This window comes from Talpa occidentalis, unplaced genomic scaffold, assembly GCF_014898055.3.
Source record: "Talpa occidentalis isolate TD23 unplaced genomic scaffold, MPIMG_talOcc4v2.1, whole genome shotgun sequence".
In the NCBI taxonomy this organism is placed as follows: Eukaryota; Metazoa; Chordata; class Mammalia; order Eulipotyphla; family Talpidae; genus Talpa; species Talpa occidentalis.
In genome coordinates this window covers 82,217,933-82,242,717 of record NW_026555331.1, presented here as the reverse complement: position 1 = coordinate 82,242,717, position 24,785 = coordinate 82,217,933, and the positions used below count along the sequence as shown (strand labels likewise).

The following is a 24,785-nucleotide window of genomic DNA, read 5'->3' as shown; positions in this document are numbered from 1 at the left end:
AAGTAGCATTGGTTTAAAATATTATATAGGTTTCAAGTGCACAGCATTATGATTTGACATCTGTATATATTGACATTACACTATGATTGCCACCCAAAGCCTCGCCATACAACCATACAACCAATCGATCGCTTTTACCCACCAGCTTTCTCCTTTCCTCTCTGGGAAAAATCACTTTGTTCTTATGTATTCGATCTAAGAATTGACTTTTGTTTCTTTATCTTCCACAGATGAGTGAAATCATAGGCAATTTTCTTTATCTGACTTATTTAGAACTTTAAAAATTATTACCCCAATCAACTTAAGCAAATCCCACTAATCTCTGCTCATCATTAAAACTGCTCAAATTGCTGACCAAAAAAAGGCGTCCCCACAGACAATTCAATCCCAGTGTGCATTAAGAAAATTTCGTAATCATAAATACTTCTGTGAAATCAAGCTATCATCATTAAAACTGACCCCTGCTGCTGGCTCCTGCCCACACTAGCCCTAAACTTTAGGACAGCAGGAAAGAGTACAGCTTACAGTACATGAAATGACTGCCAAGTTCTTGCTTATTATTTCCTTGAATTCTTTTTCTTGGGTCCTGTACAAACTGTTAGGGCTTTTAAAAAGTACTATTATCAGTGCAATTCTTGTGAGTATACTCAGGGATTTGAGTAGGATGGCAAGTCTCCAAAAAATGTAAATGTCCCACGCTAAAGTTTCTTTAACCTTATCCTTCTAAACGTTTTCCACTATAAACCATATGGTACATTTTTTTCCACATATGCTATTAATTTGCTACTTAAAATTAAAATAAGAATATGTGATGGTCTTTTGAAGAGTTCCACCACATTCCAAAATGTCAGAAGAAAATGAGAAATATAGAGCAACCCAAAAGACATATTTCTTTGGCACTTCCCACCAAGACCAGTTGTAATCTGTTGCTAGAACTGCTTGTTAAAGATGTGACTCACTGCCAGATCTCCAACCATCTTCTCTACAGTAACTGACAAGACCTTCATAGGCCTGAACTCTCCTAATCTTCCCAGTTCAAATGACCTACGGAACTCTCGTAAAGGGGAGCGACCAAAATACTTAATCACTAAAGCTCTTTTCAGTTCTAAAGTCCTATGCTTCAGTGATTTCTCTGGGGTAAACTGCTATCACCTAAAGTTGAGCATATGCAATATCAATTTGATTACTTTGGCCATAAAACTGCTGGCACTTTGGTCTTCCTGTTTCTATAAGTGGTTCTATCAATTTGACAATCAGCCTGGCTTACAGTACTATACTAATCCCCCTCCCCTACACTAAGCACATTCTCTTATCTCCTCTTCCCCATGACATTCCCTCAGAGATTACAGGGTCTCCTGAGTTTTCCCTCACCAATTATCCCAGATGCCATAACCATATTAATGATCCAACATCAACAAGAAAATTTTTAATAGGAAAGTAACAAGAAACAATCATAAGTCTGAAGAATTAAGACTTTGCACAGAACAATGCCCAAATTATCTTTTTAGAATAACAGTGAATACAAGAGCAGCTAGTTTTCATCACCCATTTAGGAATAACCCACACACCCCACTGTCGAAAAACTTACTGTCTTGTATGCCAGTCAAACTAGTGATGGCGTTGCATGGTGAAGGAACTGACATTTCCTACTTTGACGTTAAGCCAGCTGCCCTAGCAGGAATGCCTTTCTCTGCTCCTTTCTCCTTATGTGAACCCTGCCCATCTGCTCTGGCCTGAATGTTTTGTGTACTTCCTCTCCCCAAATTCACGTGTTGTAATCCTAACCCTCAAAGGTGGCTAACAGTTGGAGCTTTTGGGTGATAATTAAGCCATAAGGGCACTGCCCTCATGAATGGGATTAATATTCTTTAAAGAGAACCCTGTAGCCTCTTCCACCACGTGAGGATGCAAGAAATCTGCAACCTGGAAGAGGGCCTTGATTTCAACCATGCTGGCATCCTGACCTTGCACTCCAGCCTCCAGAACCATGAGTAACTAAAATTGCTTGTTTTTGAGGCACTCAATCTGTGGCATTTTGTTATAGTGAGCCCAATGAACTAAGAGACTATCCTTTCATTTTCAGCCTAAACCTCATCTCTTCCGATACCACATCAGAGATCTCTTACCTTTTTAATCTGAAAACTACTATGATCCCTTACATTACTGTTTAAATTTCATTAAAGCAATAATTGGTCTCTGGGTTATTTTCACTTTGTTGGCAGTAAGGAAAGAGCTGGACTGTAACTAGTCAATGCTTGCCTTATACCACAACTCTCAGAATATAAAGGCCGAAGAGGTTATAAATAATTACAAATGAATACAAGTGACCGTATCATAAAATAAAATGCAGAAACTGTTAAAAGGTTAAGTACACAAGCAAAACAAAAAATAATAACCAGAAAGCATTCAAACAAAAGGACACAGAAGCAAAGATTATTTCTGAGAAAACCAGAAAGACTTCAGGAAAAGAGACAGCATCTTGAGAGATGGTAAAAGCAGAGTTGGGGGCGAGGGGAAGTTTGGGAAGACTCTGGCTTGGGAGGGACAAAGGACTTTCCATAGAGGAGATATAACTTCTCTGGCTGCTTCTCCACTGTGGAATCATAAAAGTTCAACCTGTCAGTTGCAATTTACAATCAGCCCCTTGACTGCATAAGCTATGCAGTAATTTTTTGCTAGTATTAGCTTGTAAATCTCACTGAACAAGTTATGTTGTGATTAAAGCTGTTTGTCAAAAACTGACAGTAATGACATATGGCTTCAAAGGGTTCTTCAGTGCAACCTTATAGGACATCTCTTTCATTCCTCCAAGTGGTTAGGGTGGGTCGGTCAAGCACAAGAGGTGGCCCCTACCCCTTGTTCCCTTGCCTTCCTGGAATGACAGAGGCTATAGTATCATCAATATTAGTGTTGTTAACTACAAGACTTCATTTCTACCAAGTGAGAGGAACTCTTTGTTTTTTTAAGTTCTGATGTGAAATGGAGCCAATATTTCTTATAATGACAGGGAAGGCTGGGGAGCACCAAAGGGAGACCCTGAGAATCTGCCTCCTACCAGATGACTGCAATTCTAGGTGCCACCTCTTCTATCATTGTTTTTAAAGGCTCTTTGACTTACTAACAATTTCCACCTCACTCCTTCACCTCACGAGGCTTTTGCAATGATAGCCTTATAATTCCATCAATAACACTTCACTAATACAGGAAGTTATCAATTTTTTATTTAGCAAAATAGGCTTGTTTCTGATTAAAGTAAAGTAAATTTAGAGAAACTGAAACAAATATTTCATAGATTTAATAATTTAATAACAAATTTATATTAATAAAGATTTAATAATCACTGGAGTTAACTAGGGTTAACATCACTTATTATAAGCTAAGTCTATGATATGTAAAATAAAATGGGTAGAAAATTTAGTTGAGGTATAATTTACAAAACATAGAATAAACTCACTTGAAGTATAGTTTACAGATTTCTGCGGCCATCATTACAACTAGGATTTTTTTTTTATTCTTAAGATGAAGTATTATTAATATTATACCAAGATTAATAACATTTTGTTAAACAATTTTATTGAAGTATAATTTACTTATTGTTAAATTCACCAACACAATTTATCCAAATCTAATTACAATCAACACTGCCACAGTTTGATTTCTCCCAAAAGTCATGAGAATTTACAGTCAATCCTAACTCCCAACTCTACTCCCAGGCAACCACTGATCTGTTTTCTGGGTTTTTGTCTCTATAAATTCCCCCTTTTCTAGAAATTTTATGTATATATAACCAGGTTTATATATTCAGCATACATTTTTCAATGTCCAAACAATGAGGAAACATGTTATCAGCAGCTAGCTCCTTTTTATTGTTGAATGGAAATTTGAGATTTTGTTTCTCAATTTAATAGTTAATGGATATTTAGATTGTTTCTTATCTGGGCTATTCTGTATACTGACATGAGAAACTTTAAGTACATGTCTATGGAGGGCTATGTTTTCCGTTCTCTCGGGAAGATGATATTCATGAGTAGAACAGTTGGGTCATGTGTTAATTTAATATTTGGCTTTTTTTAACTGAAGTAACTTTGCTTTACAACTCTATTTCAGGAGTTAAGCTTCACATTGACAAATGTATATACTACACCATGCCAACCACCAAAGATCTAGTTCAATATCATCTGTTAATACCTTCTACCTATGCTACCAATTTACCACCCCAGCTTTCCCCTCTAGTAACCACCTCTTGTACTCAGATCTAAGGGTTTGTTTATTTGCTTTGTTTCATTACATTCCACATATGGGTGAAATCATATGGTATTTGTCTTTCTCTTTCCAACTTTTCTCACTTAGTTTAATACCCTCATGTTCCATCAATGTTGTCACAAATTACAAGATTTCACTTTTTTAAAAAACTGAGTAATAGTCCATGTATATCAATACCATATCATCTTTATTCACTCATTCATTGATGGGCACTTAGGTTATATTCATATCTTGACTAATGTGGATAGTGTTATGATGAATATAGTATGAAGAACATAGTTACAATGAAAAATAATCAAGGTATGCAAACAACCTAAGTGTCCAATAACAGATGGCAAGATGAAAACTCTGGTATATATACACAACGGTATACTACTCAGCTGTAAAAAGAGATGAAATAGTTTTCATTTTTTGAGGAGTACCTTATGATTTTCCATAGCGGGTGTATCAATTTTATTTCTGAGTTCCTACTAACAGTGTAAATGTTCTTTTTTCTTCACATTGCCGCCAAAACTTAGTGTTTCTTATCTTTTTGATCATAGTCATTTTTAGCAGGTATGAGGCAAAATCTCATTTCTCTAATGATAAACAATGAAGAACATCATTTCATGTGTCTGGTGCCCATTTTCTATGTCTTCTTTGGTGAAATGCCTGTTTGGATCCTCTGCCCACTAATTAATTAAGCTGGTTTTGGTTGTTCATTATTGCAATATTTAACTTTTTAAAAAAACTGTCAAAATGTTTTCAAAAGTAACTGTACCATTTGGTACTCCCAGGAGCAATACATGAGGATTCCACATTCTCCACATCCTTGTCAACACTTAATAGAGTTGGTTTTTCCAATGACAGCCATTGTATATCGGGTGTGTAGTGATATCTCATTGCGGCTTTTAAAAAATTTCCTTTATGACTAATGTCTCTGATCACCATTTCATGAATTTTTAACTATCTCCATGTCTTCTTTCATGAAATATTTCTTTAAATTGTTTGCCCACTTAAAAAATTGGGAGGGGGGTTTCCAATTACTGAATTTTGGATCTCATATATTTTACATATTTTACAAACAGATCCTTTATCAGACACTTTATTTGAAAATGTTTTCCCCCAATTTCTAGCCAATCTAAAAATATTTAGTATTCACTTTTAAAGAATAGTTTTGTTAGATATAGAATTTGTGGTTGACAAAATTGTTTTGATCATGTCATTACACTGTTTTCTTGCCTCCACTGGTTTGGAGGAGAGATTAGCCCTCTGACACATTTTTTTTCTCCTGTAACTAATGAGTTGCTCTATTCCTAATGTTTTCAAGATTTTCTGCCTTTTTCTTTCAACAGTTTGATTATGATGCATGTTCAAAAGCTTTAATATGATGGGTACTGGTTTAGCCCTCTTCATGTTTCTCAGAATTTTGGCTCATTTATTTTCTTGGGTTACCAGATGAATCATATTTTCTCAACAAATTTGGGCTAGTTGCTTTTTTTTTTTTTTTTTGGCAAAAAGTGTCACTGTTGGACTATGGAAGTACTTTTGAACTGTAGCTTACATAGAAAGAGCTTATATCCATCAGGACAGTGAATACGATTGACATATTGGTAGATAGTCTGGGATTGGAGGAAGGAAGAACTGACATGAGAGAGATCCCTAATGCTATTGCGTAGATGTGAACTGACAAAAGTCTACTTCCATAATGCTGTAAATTCACTGGTGTGAGTTCGGGCACATTTACTTAAAAACAAAATGTTAAAAATATCAGTTGGGATCCTGTGACGCTCCATAAGATTCTTTTTTTTCCAAAAGTGCAGTTCCAAAATTACATAGTTCTTAGAATTAAATAGAACCTAACTACCCTTTAGAATATTCTTTCTTTCACAAGTTGCTTTTTTTTTTTTTTTTTTTTTTGCAAAAGCTGAAATAACCAAAAGCTAAACCCAGACCTGGACAACAGTTGACCATACTTTATGGAATTAGGTGGCCTTTATTTAAAATTACTCTTTTAATATTTCTTTCATAGTGTGTAAATGTACATAACATTAGAGTTCCCAATAAATTATAATTTTATAACTCTAGAGTGAGATAGTGTGAAATACTTTAAATTTTATTGGAGAGCTGTGTGGAGATTTCTGGACCTACTAAACATAGAGCTTCCATATGATCCAGCAATTCCACTCCTAGGTATTTACCCAAAGGACACAGAAACATCAATTCCAAAGAACACCTGCACCCCTATGTTTATAGCAGCACTGTTTACAATAGCTAAGCTTTGGAAACAACCCAAATGCCCAAAAATAGATGACTGGATCAAGAAGATGTGGTACATGTATACCATGGAATATTACTCAGCATTCAAAAAAGATAAACACATGCAATTTGCAGCAACATGGATGGCGCTGGAAGGGATCATGCTCAGCGAAATAAGCCAAAAAGAAAAAGAAAAATACCGGATGGTCTCACTCATAGCAGGAATCTAGAAAACTTAAATAAGGGACCAGGAAAATGAATAACTATAAGAAAGTGAAAATCAAAATCAACAAAAAACTATGAACCAGAGACACTTTTAGGGGGGCGGGGGCGGGAGGGGAGAGATTGGGGTCAGAATGGGGGGGCTGCAATTGTATGGGGAATATAACAATAAAATTTATAAAAAAAAAAATTAAAAAAAAAATAAATTCATTAAAAAAAGTAATTTCCCTTTCTCTAACAAGTTGCTTTTTAATCCCAAATGCCCGAATACCAAGTCACAACTTACTCCTATCATCTTCCTGGGGGAGAGAAAGACTATTCTCCCTTTCTTCCCCCTGACTTGAAATTTCTTGCTCAGGTTCCTGGAAGCTAAATTGAGAGGATGGGCATGGATGGGGAAAGGGGTTCCTTGGAACAGTGCTGGCAGGAGGGAAAAAGTAGTCATTTGTTTCCTCGTTTGTGTTTCATAAATATTGACGTGGGCCTCCCCCGTGGCGCAGCTGTTGAGCGCCACGTTGCGAAGCTGTCCTCAGCCTCTGCAGCGCCGGTGCGATTCCCCGCCGGCCGGGGAGAACCCCAAATGGCTCAGCAGACCTCTCCTGCCTCGCCCGCTGCTCCCCTCAGCAGTGTCTTTGGTCGGTCTGCCTGCTCTGCTCCCCACTCTGGCTCTGGTGAATTCTCTCACCCTCCCACGCTTCTGACCTCTACCCGTTCTTGTATAAAATAAATCTTTAAAAATATATATTTAAATAAATAAAAATAAATATTGACGCTTTCAATTGTTAGTAAACTTATAATGATTTCTAAATTAACAAGTAGAATAAAAACAATTTTCATTGTACCTTTCCCCTATGCTAATACTACACTGACCCAATGCAGTGGGTGGCAAGTTATATTGTGTTATTTATAAATCTTAGCTCTTAGAATTCAGTAATTCTGTGCTCAGCTTAAACACCTCTGAATTTAGCTGTTTTGTCAGCAGGGATCTTTGAGGCACTAATGTGCTTCATTATTTGATACATATTTATTCTACATGAATTAATCTGGAAACTAAATCAAAATTTAGAGATTATTTTTACAGAGGTTTCTCAGTTGCATACTGGTGGCGCCCAAAAATAATGTTTGGCTCTTACATTGAATTTGAACACATTGGATGAATAACTAACAAGTCCACCGAGTAGCTAAGAGCATAGATTGTGAAGACACCACCCCAGCTTGGGGTGTGGATTTGAGCAAGGCTTTAAGCTTTGCGTACCTCAGGTTCCTTATCTGTAAAATGAGGAAAAATTCTACTACCCTCACAGGGATGTTGGAATATTGCATTCATTAAAAAACATGAGGCCATTAAATAGAAACAGTCAAGAAAAAAAATGAAGATTTCTTGGAACTAAAAATGCATTAATAGGAACTGAAAATTCAGGAGAATATTTGGATAGCGAATGCAAAAAAAAAAAAGAGATAGAGAGAGAGAGAGAGAGAGAGACATCCAGAATCATTACCAGATTATTTCTCAGAATAAGTGATATAATTCCTTTGAATTTTCTTTTGTAGTGTCTCTGTTGCATTTTTTCTACTTGTCTGTTTCGTTTCTTTTTATTATTGAAATCATCCTTCAGCAGCCTGGAGATCTAGACTGACATACTTAAGAACAAGAAAATACATGCTGTCTGGGAGCTCTAGGTTCTTGAGACGTGAATGTTGTTTGATGGTCTTTATTATAGGGTGGAGAGAGTTGGTTGACCAGGTTTTTATGTCCTCACAGTCCCTCAGATGCCAGTGTATAAGGGTATTTTCTTGGAAAGAGGCTTAGGTTTCCGCAGAAATGGATTATTTAATGTCCTGATTAGAGGATATAAGTTTGCTTCCCACATTATGAGGAGGCACTTATTGAATCTCCCTATTTTCAATTCAGGTCATACAGCTGGTGTAGAAGAATAAAATATTGAATATTTAAGGCAAAAAATTATGAAGGTCTGTAGTAAGGCCTCGGCAGTAGGGATAGATAGGAGGTGAAGGTGTTTGGGTAGCACTTGAGAGAGGTTCGGTGTTTGATTGAAGATGGAGTCTGATGGGGAAGGAAGTAGTCAAAATGACTTTTAGGATTTTGGCTTGAGTAACTGGGTAGTCATGGAGTCAATAATAAAAAGGGATTACAAAATGGGGCAGTTACAGGAAGGGGAAGATAAAAGTTCAATCTCAACATGTTAAGATGAGGTCTGATACTCATTGGCAGTTGTTTCCATGGTGGTGCAATTTGGATAACACATCAGTTGTGCCTAAATTGGGGTCATACTTGATACTTGCAAGTTCAGGATCTAATTTGATATTTCAACGTTATGAGGAAAGGTGATGCTGTTATTTTCATTTTAGTAAATAAGAAGCTGATATCTACATTTCCTTGATAATAAGGAGTGGTATGCATGTGCCTGTTGGCCATCCATGTGATTTCTTTGAAGAAGTGCCTATTTAACTCTTCAGCCCATTTTTTGGTTGGGTTTCTTTTTGTTGAGTTATATGAGTTCTTTGTAGATCCTGGATACTAGCCCCTTGTCAGAAGTATGATGTGCAAATACTTTCTCTCATTCTGAAGGGTGTCTTCATTTAATGATAGTTTATTTAGCTGTGCAGAAGCTTTTTAGTTTGATGTCCCATTTGTTTTGTTTTTTGTCTTTTTTTTTTTTTTTTTTTTTTTTTGCTTTTATTTATTGGTGCTTTGGTGGGGACTTGGGGTGTGACACACAAATTCAAAGAAGAATACACCTATACCCCTAAATCTTAGTGTTGTAAACTAGAGTCACCTCAATACAAAATAATGCAATTTTTTTTTAAGCTGAGATTTTTGCCCAAGGTCACACATAGATGCGTTCTGCTTAGAGCTTCTACCTGCTGCCCAGAAAGGTGCCTGGCAAGACATCTACTCAACACGCATACTGAAGTTTGTAAATAAATTAATAAACTTCAAATCCTTTCTTTTTATTCTACTAAACTGCCTTAATGTTGAGGCAGAAACCTATATGATTAAATTGCCTATAGAGACCTTTCAGGTAACAAAGACCCAAGAGGTGAAGGCGAGAAAGCACCAAATAGCAAGTTGAGAAGTACTAGTCTAGATGGAGACGTTACCACTAGCTATGTGATCCTGAACAAGTCAGTTAACTTTACTATCTTCACTTTATTCATCTTTGCAATGAAAGGGTTGGACTATATTATTTTAGAACTTCATGACTGAAATAACAGCAGCTGCATGGATCTTTGCCCGGATAAATAATCTATAATAGTAGCATCAGTAGTCTCCATACACACATGCTATGTGCTGCACATCTTACTGTGTTTAAGATATTTCTTTTAAAACCTCTAATAATAACCTTTTACGTCTGTCACTGAAAAAAATAACACGAATTGCTTCAAAGCAGTTGACAATTGACAGACAAAAATTTTGTGCAAATGAAAGATAAAAATCCATGAGTCTAGACTTTGATTCGAAGTAAGCTTATGTAAATTGCCCAAATTATTATTCTTTGTAAGTCTGAGTAAATTGATGGGTGTCTGCCAATTCTTATCAACAACCAAAAAAAATTACAAGCTGTTAGCATGTGACTCTAAAAACTATGAAAATCAAGTTTTCTTTTTCATGTCATTTTTGTTAATCAAGTAACTGATTTGCTTTTTGCTTTAAATTTGTAAAGTTTTATTACATTTCATCCTACTTTATTTGGAAGCATATTTAAAATTATATTTAGATATATAAATAGATTTGCTTTATTATAAATATAATCTGAGTGATGAAACACTGAGATTTAAAACAATTTTTAGAAAGAAAATAAATATAGTTCTAATCTGAAGGCAATTATAACTATCTAAAAATTTCTGAGAATTTTTCTGTACCCACTGTGCTAAACTTTTTTAAATGCTTCCTTATTTAATTCCCACAATAATCCTATGTTATATATAGGCATAAATATCTCCAAATTACAGATGAGGAAATTGAAGTCTAAAGACAAAGTCCTGTGTCAAACAAATTGCTAATAAACAGCTATCAGAGGACTTTAAGTAGGGTCCCTTAATTGAAGTATTTCTTCCTAAGATGATATGTTCTACCCTTCAGAATTTCTTGACTAATTTTTAAAAAGTAATGGAAGTCCATAATCTAAACAGACGCTGCTTGTTATGAGAGTAAAATTTACTATAAATTGCTTTATAAAAATGTAATCCAATTGATATCCCTGTCATACCTCAATATAGGAGAAGCTATGATATTATTTTGCTGCAAGTTATATAGTGTCTAGTAACGTGGAGATAGTCAAAGGATACAATGTATGAATAGTAATTAATTCATGACCAATGTCATGACCACTAACAGGATTTAGTATTCTGTATTTTCAAACTCTAGATTAAGGTAAGGCCCCTTGAATGCTACAAAACCCAGATGGAATAGTAAACAAAGAGACTTCTTGATGTTCATTTAAGAAGCAAATATGTCATGCATATTTAAAAAATGTTGGGCAAGGAATTTGACAGGATCAGAAAGAGAGCAGAGAAAAGGGGGCAACAACATATTAATTAGCTACTTAATTGATTTACTTAATCTCCTCTTCAATCTCTCTCCACCTCTGCCTTCCTGGGTACCTTAATTTTAATATAAGCTCAAAATGCTTCCCTTCAACTTAAGTAGAATGAATAGTGGGGGAAAGTGAACTGAGAAATAAAGCAAAGATTCAGTTTCTGAAAAAGGGTGAAGAAAGGAAGAAAGCGAGAATGTGGACAATACACAAGGAACTCTTCAGATGTGCATTTTAGTGAACCCATTTAAATGAGTTTCACCCTGGCTTCTTTTTCTTCCACATGTTTACTATGTTCACCTACCTACATCACTGAGACTATTTCTCCCTTCTTCCTGTTTTTGACCCCTTCCTATTATATATGGACACTATGCTCTCCCAGTCTTGATTAAATAAGGCACATTCACTGTTTAAAGTAAGCTTTTTCTCTACATCCCCCTCCATCTATCCTCTTTGCTAACTATAATTTGATGGCAATAATACTACCTTCGGCATGAAACAAAAATGCAACATAAGTTCAGAATTTCTGCTTAACTTTTCTCCATACTCCTATAATGTCTAAGCACAGGCTCAGGAAAGAGAATGCCCAAGGGCTGCTGTTGCTCTACCACACGCTAGCTGTGGCCTGGGGTGAATGACTTGCCTTCTCCATGCCTAAATTTTTTCACCATAAAATAGATATTATCATAATGTATCCCATAGAAGGTTTCATTAAAATTAAGTGAAACCAGGCCCTAGCTGTGTATGTAGTAAATAAGCACACACTAAATATTATTTATGGATATTCTTACTCTTATAATTTTAAATTGTTCTCTATGAGAATATCTAGATTTCTCTATAAGTATAATTCTCACCTGAGAAATTCAGTAGATAGTCAGGAATCGACAAAAGAAGACAATTGGTTAATTCACTTTCATTTCTTATCTAGGAAAATATTAGATGTTTGTTTTTTAAAAAAAAAATAAAGTGTTTGAACATCTAGAATATATTAAGAGTAAGAACATATACATGTTGAAGTTGCTTTAAAGATGGGTTATAATGAGACTTTCATTTACTCCCTTTCAAACTTTCCTGTATTTCCTGATCCTTTACCAGTACCATCAAAAACCATGAAAATATCATACAAAAATTTTCAATTAAAATAGAAAAGCTGGCCCTCAGCACTGCTACTTAATTTCTTTAAGCTTCCATCAAAGACAGAATGAGCTTCAAAGCACCTGAACCTGAATTAAGCCATTAAGCACTCTAACTCTTTGAGATAAAATTTAAAGTCCATCTTTGGACATAAATCTAGCTAAGATTAGGGTTACTTACAAGTATTTCCACTTAAGGTGAAAATTATGTGTTAAAATCTAAATTCCCTGGTAAGCGGATAAGTGGTTAGAGCCACTTGAAAACTACTTTTCTGTGCATAGTGGTTTCCTACTTTGAAAAATTCCTGCTGTTGACATTTTGTGAATGAGGAAATTGACCAAAACAGCAAAAAAAGAGGTAAGCTCAAATTAAAGTGCTTCATACAATTGAACAAAGCATGCTACTGCCTCATCAATGTGAAAATGAACAGATTCCAAGCATCTCCCACCTTCTTCATAAATATTTCAAGCTCTACCAGTAGGTACACAGAGGAGTTATCCAGCATGGATTTCTAGAAGTATTAATAGCAAAAGATAGAAAAACTGAACGATGGTGATAGCTTTTGCTTCTACATGTAAATAGCAGAAAAACAAGACTTGGGAGGCAGGAATGAGAAAGCAGGAAAGAACCAAATAAGCAGAACTGAGTTTTGTTCTTTTAAAATATATGAGCAGAGTTTTGTTCTTCCCCTCCCTATAGGGTCATTTGTGTTCATTAAAAATCACTCAAGAGTCAGATTTTATTAGGAAAACCTCAAAACTATTCAAATGTAATACAGCATGCTTTGTAACCTGTTCCTCCAGGCCTCAACAATTCTTCTGTCATTCTCTGATCTCTACAGCATTCAAAATTGAATTCAAAGATTCCTTGGAAAATCAAAACCATAATGAAGAGGAAACTGGTTCCTAAGAGGTAGTAGAAACCAACTCCTGCTTTCTGAAAGTAGGGTTACTGGGGCCCAAGGCCCTAGGTGGTGTTACGGCCTGAACTCTGTTCCCAAAGTTCATGTGTTTAAATCCCAGCCCAACATCTCAGAATGTGACAGCATATGAAAGTAGCCTTTTTCAAAGGTAATTAAGTTAAAGTGAGGTCACAAGGGTGGCCCTAATCCAATATGGCTGGTGTATTTATAAGAAAAGGAAATTTGTACACAGACAGGTACAGGGGAGAAGATGTGAAGACACAGGGAGAATACAGCTAGCTAAGAGGCCTAAAACAGATCCGTCCCTCAAGGCGCTCAGAAGGAGGGGAGGACCCTGATACCTTGACCCTTCAGAAGTATGAGACAATTCTGTTGGTTTGGCCATGCAGTTGGTGGTGCTTGGTTATGGTGCCCTAGCAAGCTAATATGGGCATCTTGCCTTATATGGTGATGAAAAACAAAGTCAGGATCAAAATCAGCTTTTTAGACTCTAATATTATCCACAAGGATTCCTCATTATTCCTCAATTACCTCAGTAACTTACCTTACAACTTAACTCCCTGTTTTTACTCAAAGGTTTCTCCCACCAAATTCATTCTTGTTCAACTTGTTAAGGATCATGCTAAACTCTTTTATGAGCTACACTCCTGTAATAACCAAGACATATTCACAGAGATATCTGATGAACTCAAAATGTTTAAAACCCAATACACTGCAAAGTTAATATATTGTTTTGGGGTCTAAGACAGCCTAGGTACATACAAGGTGCAACTCCTCAGACCAGTCATCTGATTTCTCTGAGCCTCAATCCATATTTATAATATATATTTCATAAAATAAAAAAATTCAAAAGACTAAAAGTAAAGATTAAATTGTATAACAGCCCTTTCAAATTGTAAAGTGTTAAAAGCAATTCTTCCTGCAATTACAAACTTTCTCTCTGGCATCATTTTTTCACTCATTCAAACTCAAAATGATTGATACTTCTCTCTCAAATCAATTACAATCAATAATTTGCCTAGCTCTGACATTGCCTTGTGCCAAACATCATTTATCATCACTGCTTTCTAATAAACCAAGGTCCTCATAATTTCAAATCAGCACTACTTTGAATGATTTATTTATCAGTTAAGTTCTTTATCTAATCTATATCATACCATAACATTAAATTTATCTTCCAAATACACTCAACTTAAAGATTTCAGAGGCACTCTAATCCATAGAATAAGGTTCCAGCTAAGTGCCCTGGATTTTACAACACTACTGCATACCGGAACCAGTTCCTACGCTTAAATCAAAGCTTAGAATGTGACTCGGAACTTGTGTCAAGCCAGTCAGAATGAACAGATCTATCAACAACTTCAGTTTGACCTACTTGTTTCTTCTTTTAAATTTCTTACTGATGGACCCAATTGTCAGAGCTGGACTCTACTATTATTATAAACTTTCTCTTAACTTTGATCCTGAGCTGACTCCAAATGAACTCAAGAGTGGCTTGGTTAATTCTTGATGGCACTCCATGTGCTAGGGAGCATCCCTGCTGCTCCTTTCATTTTCCTTCTGCATCCCTCTTGGTTTGGTATTTCTTTGTCCCTCTGCTATTCCCTCACACAAGAGTCTACCATAAATAAATTCAGCAGCACTCTTAATCTTGTCTCCCATAAAAACTCAATAGCAACCCACTGCTAATCTAAGCCAATAGCTTTCAAGCCTATCAAATTCCAAACCCTTTTAAATATAATAATTACTTTATAGGGCCTCCCCTGGTGGCGCTTTGGTTGAGCACTGGGCTGCGAAGCTGCCCGCGTCTTCTGCAGCACCAGTTCCATCCCCAGCTGCCGGGGATCCCCAGCAGACCTCGCCTGCCACGCCTGCTGCTCCCCTCAGCAGTGTATTTCGTCAGTCTGACTGTTCTGTTCCCTGCTCTGGCTCTGGTGAATCCTGTCACCCTACTGTGCTTCTGACTGTACCCAGTGCTTGTAAAAATAAATAAATTAATCTTAAAAAAAGTAATTACTTTATAAAGATGCCTTAACCACCATGAAAATAAAATTTACAGACTATAGGATCTATACATGTAATCTTAACTGTTATATATGATTTCAAATATATATTTACACCTAATTGAAATACAAAAAGAACTAAAAAACAATTTATAATAAAGCAATGTTTTCAGATATATAGGTAAGTATAACTACACTAAGAGACATGAGGAGTGGAGCCCACATCTATATATAGAATCAGTACAAATACAACCATTACAAATATTGGCTGACACAAAGTGCTATTTTCAAGACTTAAAGTAAGTAGGTTTGCCATTAATAATAAGATTTTCCAAAAATGGTGAGCAAGTTTTAGTAAAGTTTGAAACAAAACGAAATAGAATTTTCCTTTAGTTGACATTGTGTATTAGTATGGAAAATTTGGTACATTTTAAATCGGTGCAGAGTATACTTTGTATTCACATGTGAAATAGTTTGACTATACCCAAAGACCAATATAAATAGGTTGTCCACCTGCAATAATGTTCAGAAAGACATTCAGAAGCTTTATGAGATACAAGATAGTTGTTCTTTGCAGAAACACAGGCTGTGAAACTTTGTAAAGGGACAGACAATATATACTTTAGGGATCGTGAACCAGACACTGTCACAACCCTGGATTCTAAGAAAGCAGCTTTAGACCATACATAAATGAATGGAAGTGGCTATGTTCAAATAATAGTATCTGGCAGGAGACCACTGCCTGTAGCTTGCCCACCTCTGGATTAGTACCCTATATGCTGCAGGATGCCCAGCTCCTACCCACTAAATCCAGTTGTACTGTCAAATCATTATGACAACAAAAACACCCCATATGGTGCAATAACCACCCCACTTTTCACCAGCTGAGAACTGTTATTCTTGTACTTGGCAAAGTCATTAAACTTTCTGGTCTTAGTTTCTTAGCTAAGCCTTTCTGGAAGGCAACGTCCCCTCAATCAAGTGTTTACTTTTTATCTCTCTTGTGCCTAATTCAAGACCTAGTTGACAACTTACTTCCCTTGACTAATGGAGGAATTTCTTTGTAACTTACAATTTTTTAGAATAATTTAGTATTGATAAACTACCTCATATTATTTCACAAATTATTCATTATCTGCATGCTTTCTCCTACCTGAAAGGCAAATTTCTAAAGGGCAGATCTGTGTCTATTATTTTTGTTCAATGACTCTCCTTAAGACACTCAATAAATATTGCAGCTTGACTACCATGCTCAATGTTGACTATTTAGCAGTGAACAATCAAATAACGTTGCTGACTTCACTAAGGTTATACACTAGTAGAGAAGAATAAAAATCATTCATTTTAGATTCCAATAAGAACCATAAAGGAGGGCCTCCCTTTGTGGCACAGTGGTTGAGCACTGGGCTGCGAAGCTGCCCGCACCCTCTGCAGCACCAGATCAATCCCTGGCTGCCGGTGAGGGTCCCACATGGCGCACAGACCTCTCCTGTCACGCCTGCTGCTCCCCTCAGCGGTGTACTTCGTCAGTCTGCCTGTTTTGCTCCCTGCAGAACAGCTAGCTGTGGTGAATTTTCTCACCCTCCCGCACTTCTGACTGTACCCAGTGCTTTTATAAATAAATAAATAAATCTTAAAAAAAAAAACCATAAAGGAAATAGACTGGTATCATAACAAGTAAAGACCAGTAAAATGTTGGTTAGCTGCTGCTTTTGTAATGATGGTCAAAGGAAACTTATTTGAAAAGAGAACATTTGACTTGACATCTGGCAATGAGAAGACCCAGGAAGAGCATTCCATCCATGGGAAATAGTAAGCATAACTTCCCACAAAGGAACTCTTATGGCATGTTGGAGGAAAAAAATCACCATACAGTACATGAAACTGAGATTTTTTTTTTTTAGATTTTTATTTTATTTATTTATACAAGCACTGGGTACAGTCAGAAGTGCGGGAGGGTGAGAGAATTCACCAGAGCCAGAGCGGGGAGCAGAGCAGGCAGAAGGACCGAAGGACACTGCTGAGGGGAGCAGCGGGCGGCAGGAGAGGTCTGCGCGCCATGTGGGACCTTCGCCGGTGGCCAGGGATCAAACCTGCGCTGCAGAGGCTGTGGATAGCTTCGCAGCCCAGCGTTCAACCGCCGGGGAGGCCTGAAACTGAGATTTTTTTAACAGATTTTTAAATGACAAAACATGGCTTAGATTTGTTTTAGTATTATACTGGTTAAAGAGAAGAAGCAGAATACTGGGAAGGTAAGAGAAGAAGTGGAGAGCACAATTAAGTTATTGCAGAAGCCAACAAGAACAAATGATATTTTGATCTGAAGAGTAAAGAGAAAGAAAGTAGACATATTTGAGATATCTTTTCAAGAACTATATGACTCATTCATGAGCTGGACTTGAGGAGAAGGATCACTTCTATTACAGTAACAGAATTATAGTGAGCGGACTACAAGCTCCATTTGGATATATCAAGTTCGAGATGATTATTATACAGTGATTGATTTTTAAAGGTTAAATGAACCTTATGTTGTTGGAATAAACCTCATTAGGTAGTAATATTTATCCTTTTGTGTATTATTGGAATCTAGAGATGTACAGTTGGTAGCTGAATATATAAGAATGGAAACAAAGAAATGGGCTTAGCTAAAGAGAGGAATGTGTAGGTCAACAACATATAGCTATTATTTAAAATCATGAAATTTAAAAAAAATCACCTGGTAAAGGTGTAGATTAGAGAGAAGAAGCCCCCTTACCTGTCCTAATACTTTGCGAAGGAGTCAGCACCAGAGAAAGAGAAAAGACTACCTACTTGAGGAATCTTGTGTCAGAGAATGTTTAGTCATGTGCAATCTGCTAAAAGATTGGGTAACATAAAACAGAGAGCCATCTATTTGATTTGGCCAAAAACTAGGCCTTTGATGAATTTCCCAAGAATATTTTCAGCTAAATAGGAATGATGCAAACTAAACTGAAGTGAAGGAGAATGAGAGATAAGAAAGTGAAAATGGAAAAGAGACTTCTCAAAATATTGAGTGTAACTCATAATGATAGGAGTGGGAAACAAATCACACCAGTGACAGACTACATTTACCTTAATTATACTATTGGAGTAAGTCACTGATATTTATCTTGTTATGGAACAGGAGAACAAGTAGTAGGATTCCTCCAATGCAAAAATAAACCAGTCTTATGTCAAGAAAATTTGTACTTTTCAAAATGTAGTAGAAGTAAAGCTATTAACACTAAAAGTCCTGAAACTGAAGAGAAAACTTCCCACTAATGACAGTAGAGGAACATTTTTATACAGGAAGCAATAAAGTAAAAGAGAGCAATTTCATTTCATAAAACTTGAAAGGTTGTGAGTAACAAGTAACAATATTATAAAAGGAATTTTTGTAGGAATGTCAATGGAATACGGTAATATAAATAATCCTATGGTCTAAAGAGCATCTATAAATGAATAACAAAAACCAACAGAAATATAGTAAAGGACAGAAACAAAGAGTAGGGAAATATAAATGTCCAATAAAATAGGATGATCTACCCCTCCCATTTTTAAGAAATTTCCCAAAAAGTCATGAATACAGACTAAAGTTACCTTAATATGCATCTTAGGAACACTGAAAAAAGAAACATCTTACCTACAACATTCCACAGTCGCTTAGTTATAACCTCATCATGAATACACAGAAAGTTTTACCCCCATACCTAAGTATACAGCACAGTAGTTTCATTTTATTTAACATGACTTGATGTAATTGCAAGAGATACTGATTTTTAAAACTCAGTTTACACATAAACATACAATTTTAAAACCAAGCATATTCAAAGGCATTTAATAAACAGCTACAGCATCCTGTAAATATAAAATTAAAGATAACAAAAAAGAAAATACTTACCTTCCCTGATAGCTGTAAAAGGAGTACCTTCTTCTTCTTGCAGCCTGATCACCTTCAAGGCTACCAGTTTCCCATTTACCCTTAGAGAAACAAAAGAAAAGATAAGCAAATCAGGGAAAATATGTTCCCATTATGGTTCTAATTGTCCTCCTTACAATTTCTATCTTATGCATTTTAACACTGAAAATGTCAGTGACTCAATTATACTGCCACAACAAGATTAATTTCAGTAAGACTGGGACTCTATATCATCATTATAAATATTCACACTTTAAATATTCACACTTTCAAAATCCAAGATTTAACTGAAATCTTCTGTGATTCACTCTATGTTCCTTCCAGAATGAAATTAATGCATACATAACAAAATCACCATCCTTGATCACTAATTCTCAGATTAATTAAAAATCAAACAGTCAAAATAACGCTCTCCATTTGTTTCTCCAATAACTTCTTCTTTGTTTCTTTGGCCAAAACACCTTCATATTCAATTTAAGCTAAGATCCTTCAACTCCCCAAAGACAGAATATTGACTGTCTCCTCTCTTTTTCTCAAAATCACCAATTCACCCTTTTTTGCTATATATTTTTTTACTATAGCCTCCTAAAATTATATTTAGTGTGGTTGTGTTTTATTATGCAGTATATCTTCAAAATCAAAGTTTGAAATTTTACTATTACAAGAAGACTATCCAAAACAGATGGTTCTTCCAGACACATTCTAAATGTGTATCAGTTCTAATTAAAAGTAAGATTGCACTAGACAGATAACATTTTATCTAGTCAATTCTGTTAACAAAGACTATACACATGTTGGTCTTCTCCTTGAACACCCTACTTTTTAACTTTATTAGACCTCGAAACATGCTTTGTTTCTTAGAACAGGTAAAACAAGCACGCATTAAAAACACAAAAGGTATAAGAAAGCATTTGATGACTGGATCTAGAAGATGTGGTATATACACACACCCACACACACACACAATGGTGCATGGGTGCATTGGTGAAGGAAATTCTATGGGGACTACACCTGGGGGGAGGGATGCAAATATTGTTTAAAAATGAACAATGATGTAAAAAATAAATAATAAAATAAATACAAATTTTTAAAAAAAGAAAGAAAGCATTTAATGAAAAGTAAACCTCCTGTCACACCCTTCCTGAAATACCCAGCTCCTGTCCTCTGAGGTCACCACTCACCATTGTTCACATACACACACACAAACAGTAGTGTGCTATAAGGAGTACAAGAGCACACTCTATATTGTTTGTTTCACTTAATATATTTTGCTGCTTTCCTGATAAAGTCATAGAAAACTTTCTTGCTTTTGAAGACCACAGGGTATGAATGTAGTATATACTTATTTTAATCCCAGTCCTCTACTGATAAGCATTTAGCTTGTTTGCATTTTTTTGCTACTAAAACAATCATATAAGAAATATTCTTGGACATATAATTTCAGCCATGTAAAAATATGTCAAAATTTCTAAACTTGGAATTGCAAGGTCAAAAAATATGTGCATTTTTAAATTCTAATTTTAAAAAATATTGGAAACTTATCATACATTGAGGTTGTACCAAGTGACACGCCTTCTAGTAAATGTAAGTATTCCTATACACCCCATCCACCTCATTCATCCTATACTATACTATCAATCATTGTTTAAACTGATCTGATAAATCAAAATGTTTCTCATTGCAATTTCAATTGCAACAAAGATCTCTGTAGAGATTAAGGAGCCAGCAATGGAGAGCTCATGTAGTCCAGAGAATCCAGTGCTGGGGTTTGAAATAAGTAATTTGAAAGTCTCTTTTTTAAAAAAAAAAATCCAATTGGTCAACTTCTGATCTAAGAAAGTGAAAATCAAAATCAACAAAAAACTATGAACCAGAGACACTTTTTGGGGGGTGGAGGGCGGGAGGGGAGGGATTGGGGTCAGAATGGGGGGGTTGCAATTGTATGGGGAATATAAAAATAAAATTTATTATTTAAAAAAAAAAAAGCTGGCATAGACACAAATCTCAAAAGGCCAAGAAATTTAACATAGTCCATCCACCCCAGTGGCTTTCTTCATTGAAATGATTGTTGAATTACATTACTTGGTTGCAATAATCAGATAAGGACAACTGATTGTAAGGCTCCACAATGTTCCATCTCCTGAAGACTAGAAGCTGGATTTATTTCTCCTGTGTTTGAGCTGGAAGGACACGTCTGCTGTTTTTCTGTTCTGCAACTCTCCTCTGCTAAGTACATTTGATTTCTCTAATCCTGACAGTGCTTTACGTACCCAGGTGCAGGCAGAAAATTAATATGCACATGGGGTTCAACTGGAGACTGTACCTTGTGCTCTTCAGTTTGTCCTTTCTAACGAAGGGAGGCCTTTGGCGGGGCTTGAGGGTGAGATGCAGTCAGTGCTGACATCTGCACAGATTTTTCTCAGCCCAGTTGAGCTCATCATTGGCTCCCTGAGGAGGTAGTAACTGATTCCAGGAACTGCTTGGAATTTTCCCCTCATTTACAGATATTTTCTCCTCACTAACAAAAACACACACACAACCTTCTTCCCATAAAGCTTTTCTATTTCCCATGAGACTGTTCACTAATACATACCAGGAACCTACTTCTGGCATACAGGGACTTCATGTTTTTGAAGCTTGTGTACTTAAAACACACTCTCAGGCTGTGAAACTATAATTGTTCTAGAATGCACTGAAAAGAAGCAAGCCTTCATTGGAACTAACACTCCTTACATGCAACTAAAGATGAAACCCCTTTAAGTAATCCCATAAACTAAGCATTATGCTTGTGGTAATAAAAAATTTCTGGATATATTTTCTGCAATAGGTGCATAAAATATCAAGACCCAGGTTCATGGCATTCTGATTCTAAAACACCATTCTCGATGAAATAAACATCTAAATAATGCTTTCTTATAGTTATGATAATGACAACAGTTAAAAACATTGAGATTTTATGCATTATATCATATGAAACTAAAAATGTCCCTAATATTAATAATAGACTATAAGCTTCAGGAGCAAAGGAACTTTTCTGTTTTGTTAACTGTTACATGCCAGAGCAAAAACTGCCTGGCGTGGTCTCTCAAAATATTTCACTGAATAAATACTAATAATGTTACTATACTGGGGCCTCCCCGGTGGCACAGTGGTTGAGCTCTGGGCTGCGGAGCTGCCTGCAGCCTCTGCAGCACTGGTTTGATCCCCGGCCGCAGGCAAGGGTCCCACATTGCGCTGCTGACCTCTCCTGCCGCGCCCACTGCTCCCCTCAGCACTGTGTTTCGTCAGTCTGCCTGTTCTGTTCCCCGCTCTGGCTCTGGTGAATTCTCTCACCCTCCCGCGCTTCTGACTGTACCCAGTGCTTGTATAAATAAATAAATAAATAAATCTTTTTTTTAAAAAAAGTTACTATACTGGTATTTCCTTATGCCAAAAAATTAATTCAAGGATAAAGTATAAAAATTATTTACCCAAACTTCAGAAATCTCAAAACTTTGCAAAGCTTTCAGTATCTGTCATATCATATGTTAAGTACTGCTTTCTTTTCTCAAATTAGAGGTGCAGTCTCTTTGCTTTTGATGCATATATTTCCTTCAAGTTCTAGCATGTATAGAATACTTTGTTAATTAACCTTTTTGCAGCCAATATGTTTTCAAATCCTCACTATTCTTTAGTAATCTGAGCCCAGAACACTAATCAGCTCTCTTCTCCCACTGCTTCATTGGTTTCCCATTAAGAATAATATTGATTATCAAATTGCTCTTTAACCTGAGTCACTGTGACTTTCTTTTTCTTAATTAGTTTTTTCTACATGTCTAGACACTCACCAACTACAAAATCCCTAGTAAAAATGTTAAGTCACTAGCTTCACTTTCAGAAACAGTACCTTTGGAAAAAATAACATTACAAGCTTCCTAATGTTTGTTCATTGGTGAATATATTTTATTAAGCTTTAGTATGGTAAAATACTTGAAATTCTAAGTTACTTCTCTAGTGAAATGTCAGTTTTTAAAGGCATCAAAAGAAGATATCTGTTAGTCTATGAAAAACAAGTGAACATTGTTTCTAGTAATTATTTTGTGTGTTTAAGTTACTTTATAAAAGATTCAAAACATATACTCCAAACACTGATTGAGTTCTTTAGACTAATTACAAAATTCAAATTGAATCAATAAATTACAGCTGTTTACAGGAAAACATTGAAGATTTCTCTATAACAAATCTTATTAATTAAATCAAAAGCTAATGAATAGAAGGTAATCAAGGCTTGATTGGCAATGGAGACACATTAATTCAGGTAAAAAAAACATGGTTTTAAAAATGCTTTAAATTGTGTTACTATTATCACAGAATGTTTTGTGAGAACATTTTTGACAGATTTGCTCTGTTCGTTCTAAACTGTAAAGGGAGCCATTTTAATTTCAGAGATTCTTTATATTCTGGAATTGTTTCAACAACTGTAGTTCCCAGCTCAGCCTCACTGGGAGGCCCACTTCAGGCTCAAGGAGGAGTGACTCACCACTTCAGCCTGTATTGCAGGGGAAGAGCTGTCAAGAGCAGCTGGGGAAGAGCCAGGGGATGCCAAAGCATAGAGCTATCTGCTCACAGAGAGGGAACAATGGGTATCCCAGCAGAGCTTTGCTAAGTGGGGTCCAGCTTTCAGAAAGGTACTAACCACAAATGCAAATCTCTGCCAGCTTCAGAAAGTCTGTCCACAGTTCTGTGTGCTCAAAGTTTGAAAATAATAAAATTCTCTTGTGAGAGTAAAGCAAGATCTGGAAGCTCTGAATAAGAACAGCCTATTCTTCTTTTCAAGCAACTGTCCATTTGTTCATTCAACATTTTGTGAAACCTATAAAGGAAAACTTACCACTTAGCTCAGGATTAATTTTCCAGATTCAATAGATGATGTACAAAAAATTTCCTTACAGACAGACAATCCTCAAGGGAAAGCCTAAAGGTTTTCTATTCCATTAGTTACCTCAAATTAATAGGATAACATAGTACAATAAAGCAAAATTACAAATATTATCTAGGTCATCTTTGAAAATAGTGTCCATGTGCTAATACCTAGAAATAATTATGTGTGGTGGATATAAAGGAAATTAAGTAATATAACTAAAAGAAATTTAATATACTCTGGGAAATCTAATATATTCTGCCTCTCTCTTCCATTATGATTTTGTCTCAGGAGAAACTGCTAAGGAAAATATTACCGAGTACAGGCAAATACAATGCTTTTGTTTCTTTACTATATTGGTTTAGAAGCAATAACAGGAAAAGTAGATGCCTCTGAGGGAGTAACAAAGGCAAGTTGGAGTATATCAAGGACAAGAATTTGGGTTGAATTTACAGATTTTTGGCAACATCATTAAAAATCCCTTAAAGATTTTAGTGCTTCTTTATTAATTCCCCTTTACGACCTTGTTAAAATACTATCCTGTATTACATACTCACTTCAAAAATTAAAACTTAAGTGTTTATAGCTTTCTATCCTTACCTAACTTGTTTTTGCCCCAATGTAA

General features: G+C 35.9%; 1 protein-coding gene across 1 annotated transcript in view; it reads right to left on the bottom strand.

The window, feature by feature from the left end:
• The window catches only part of CDK14 (cyclin dependent kinase 14), a 520,730-nt gene that overhangs the window by 301,118 nt on the left and 194,827 nt on the right, over positions 1-24,785 (bottom strand). Inside the window, exon 5 of the mRNA XM_054692320.1 lies at positions 19,243-19,322. Coding sequence (XP_054548295.1) covers positions 19,243-19,322 — 80 coding nt within the window. The remainder of the gene's footprint in view (positions 1-19,242; positions 19,323-24,785) is intronic.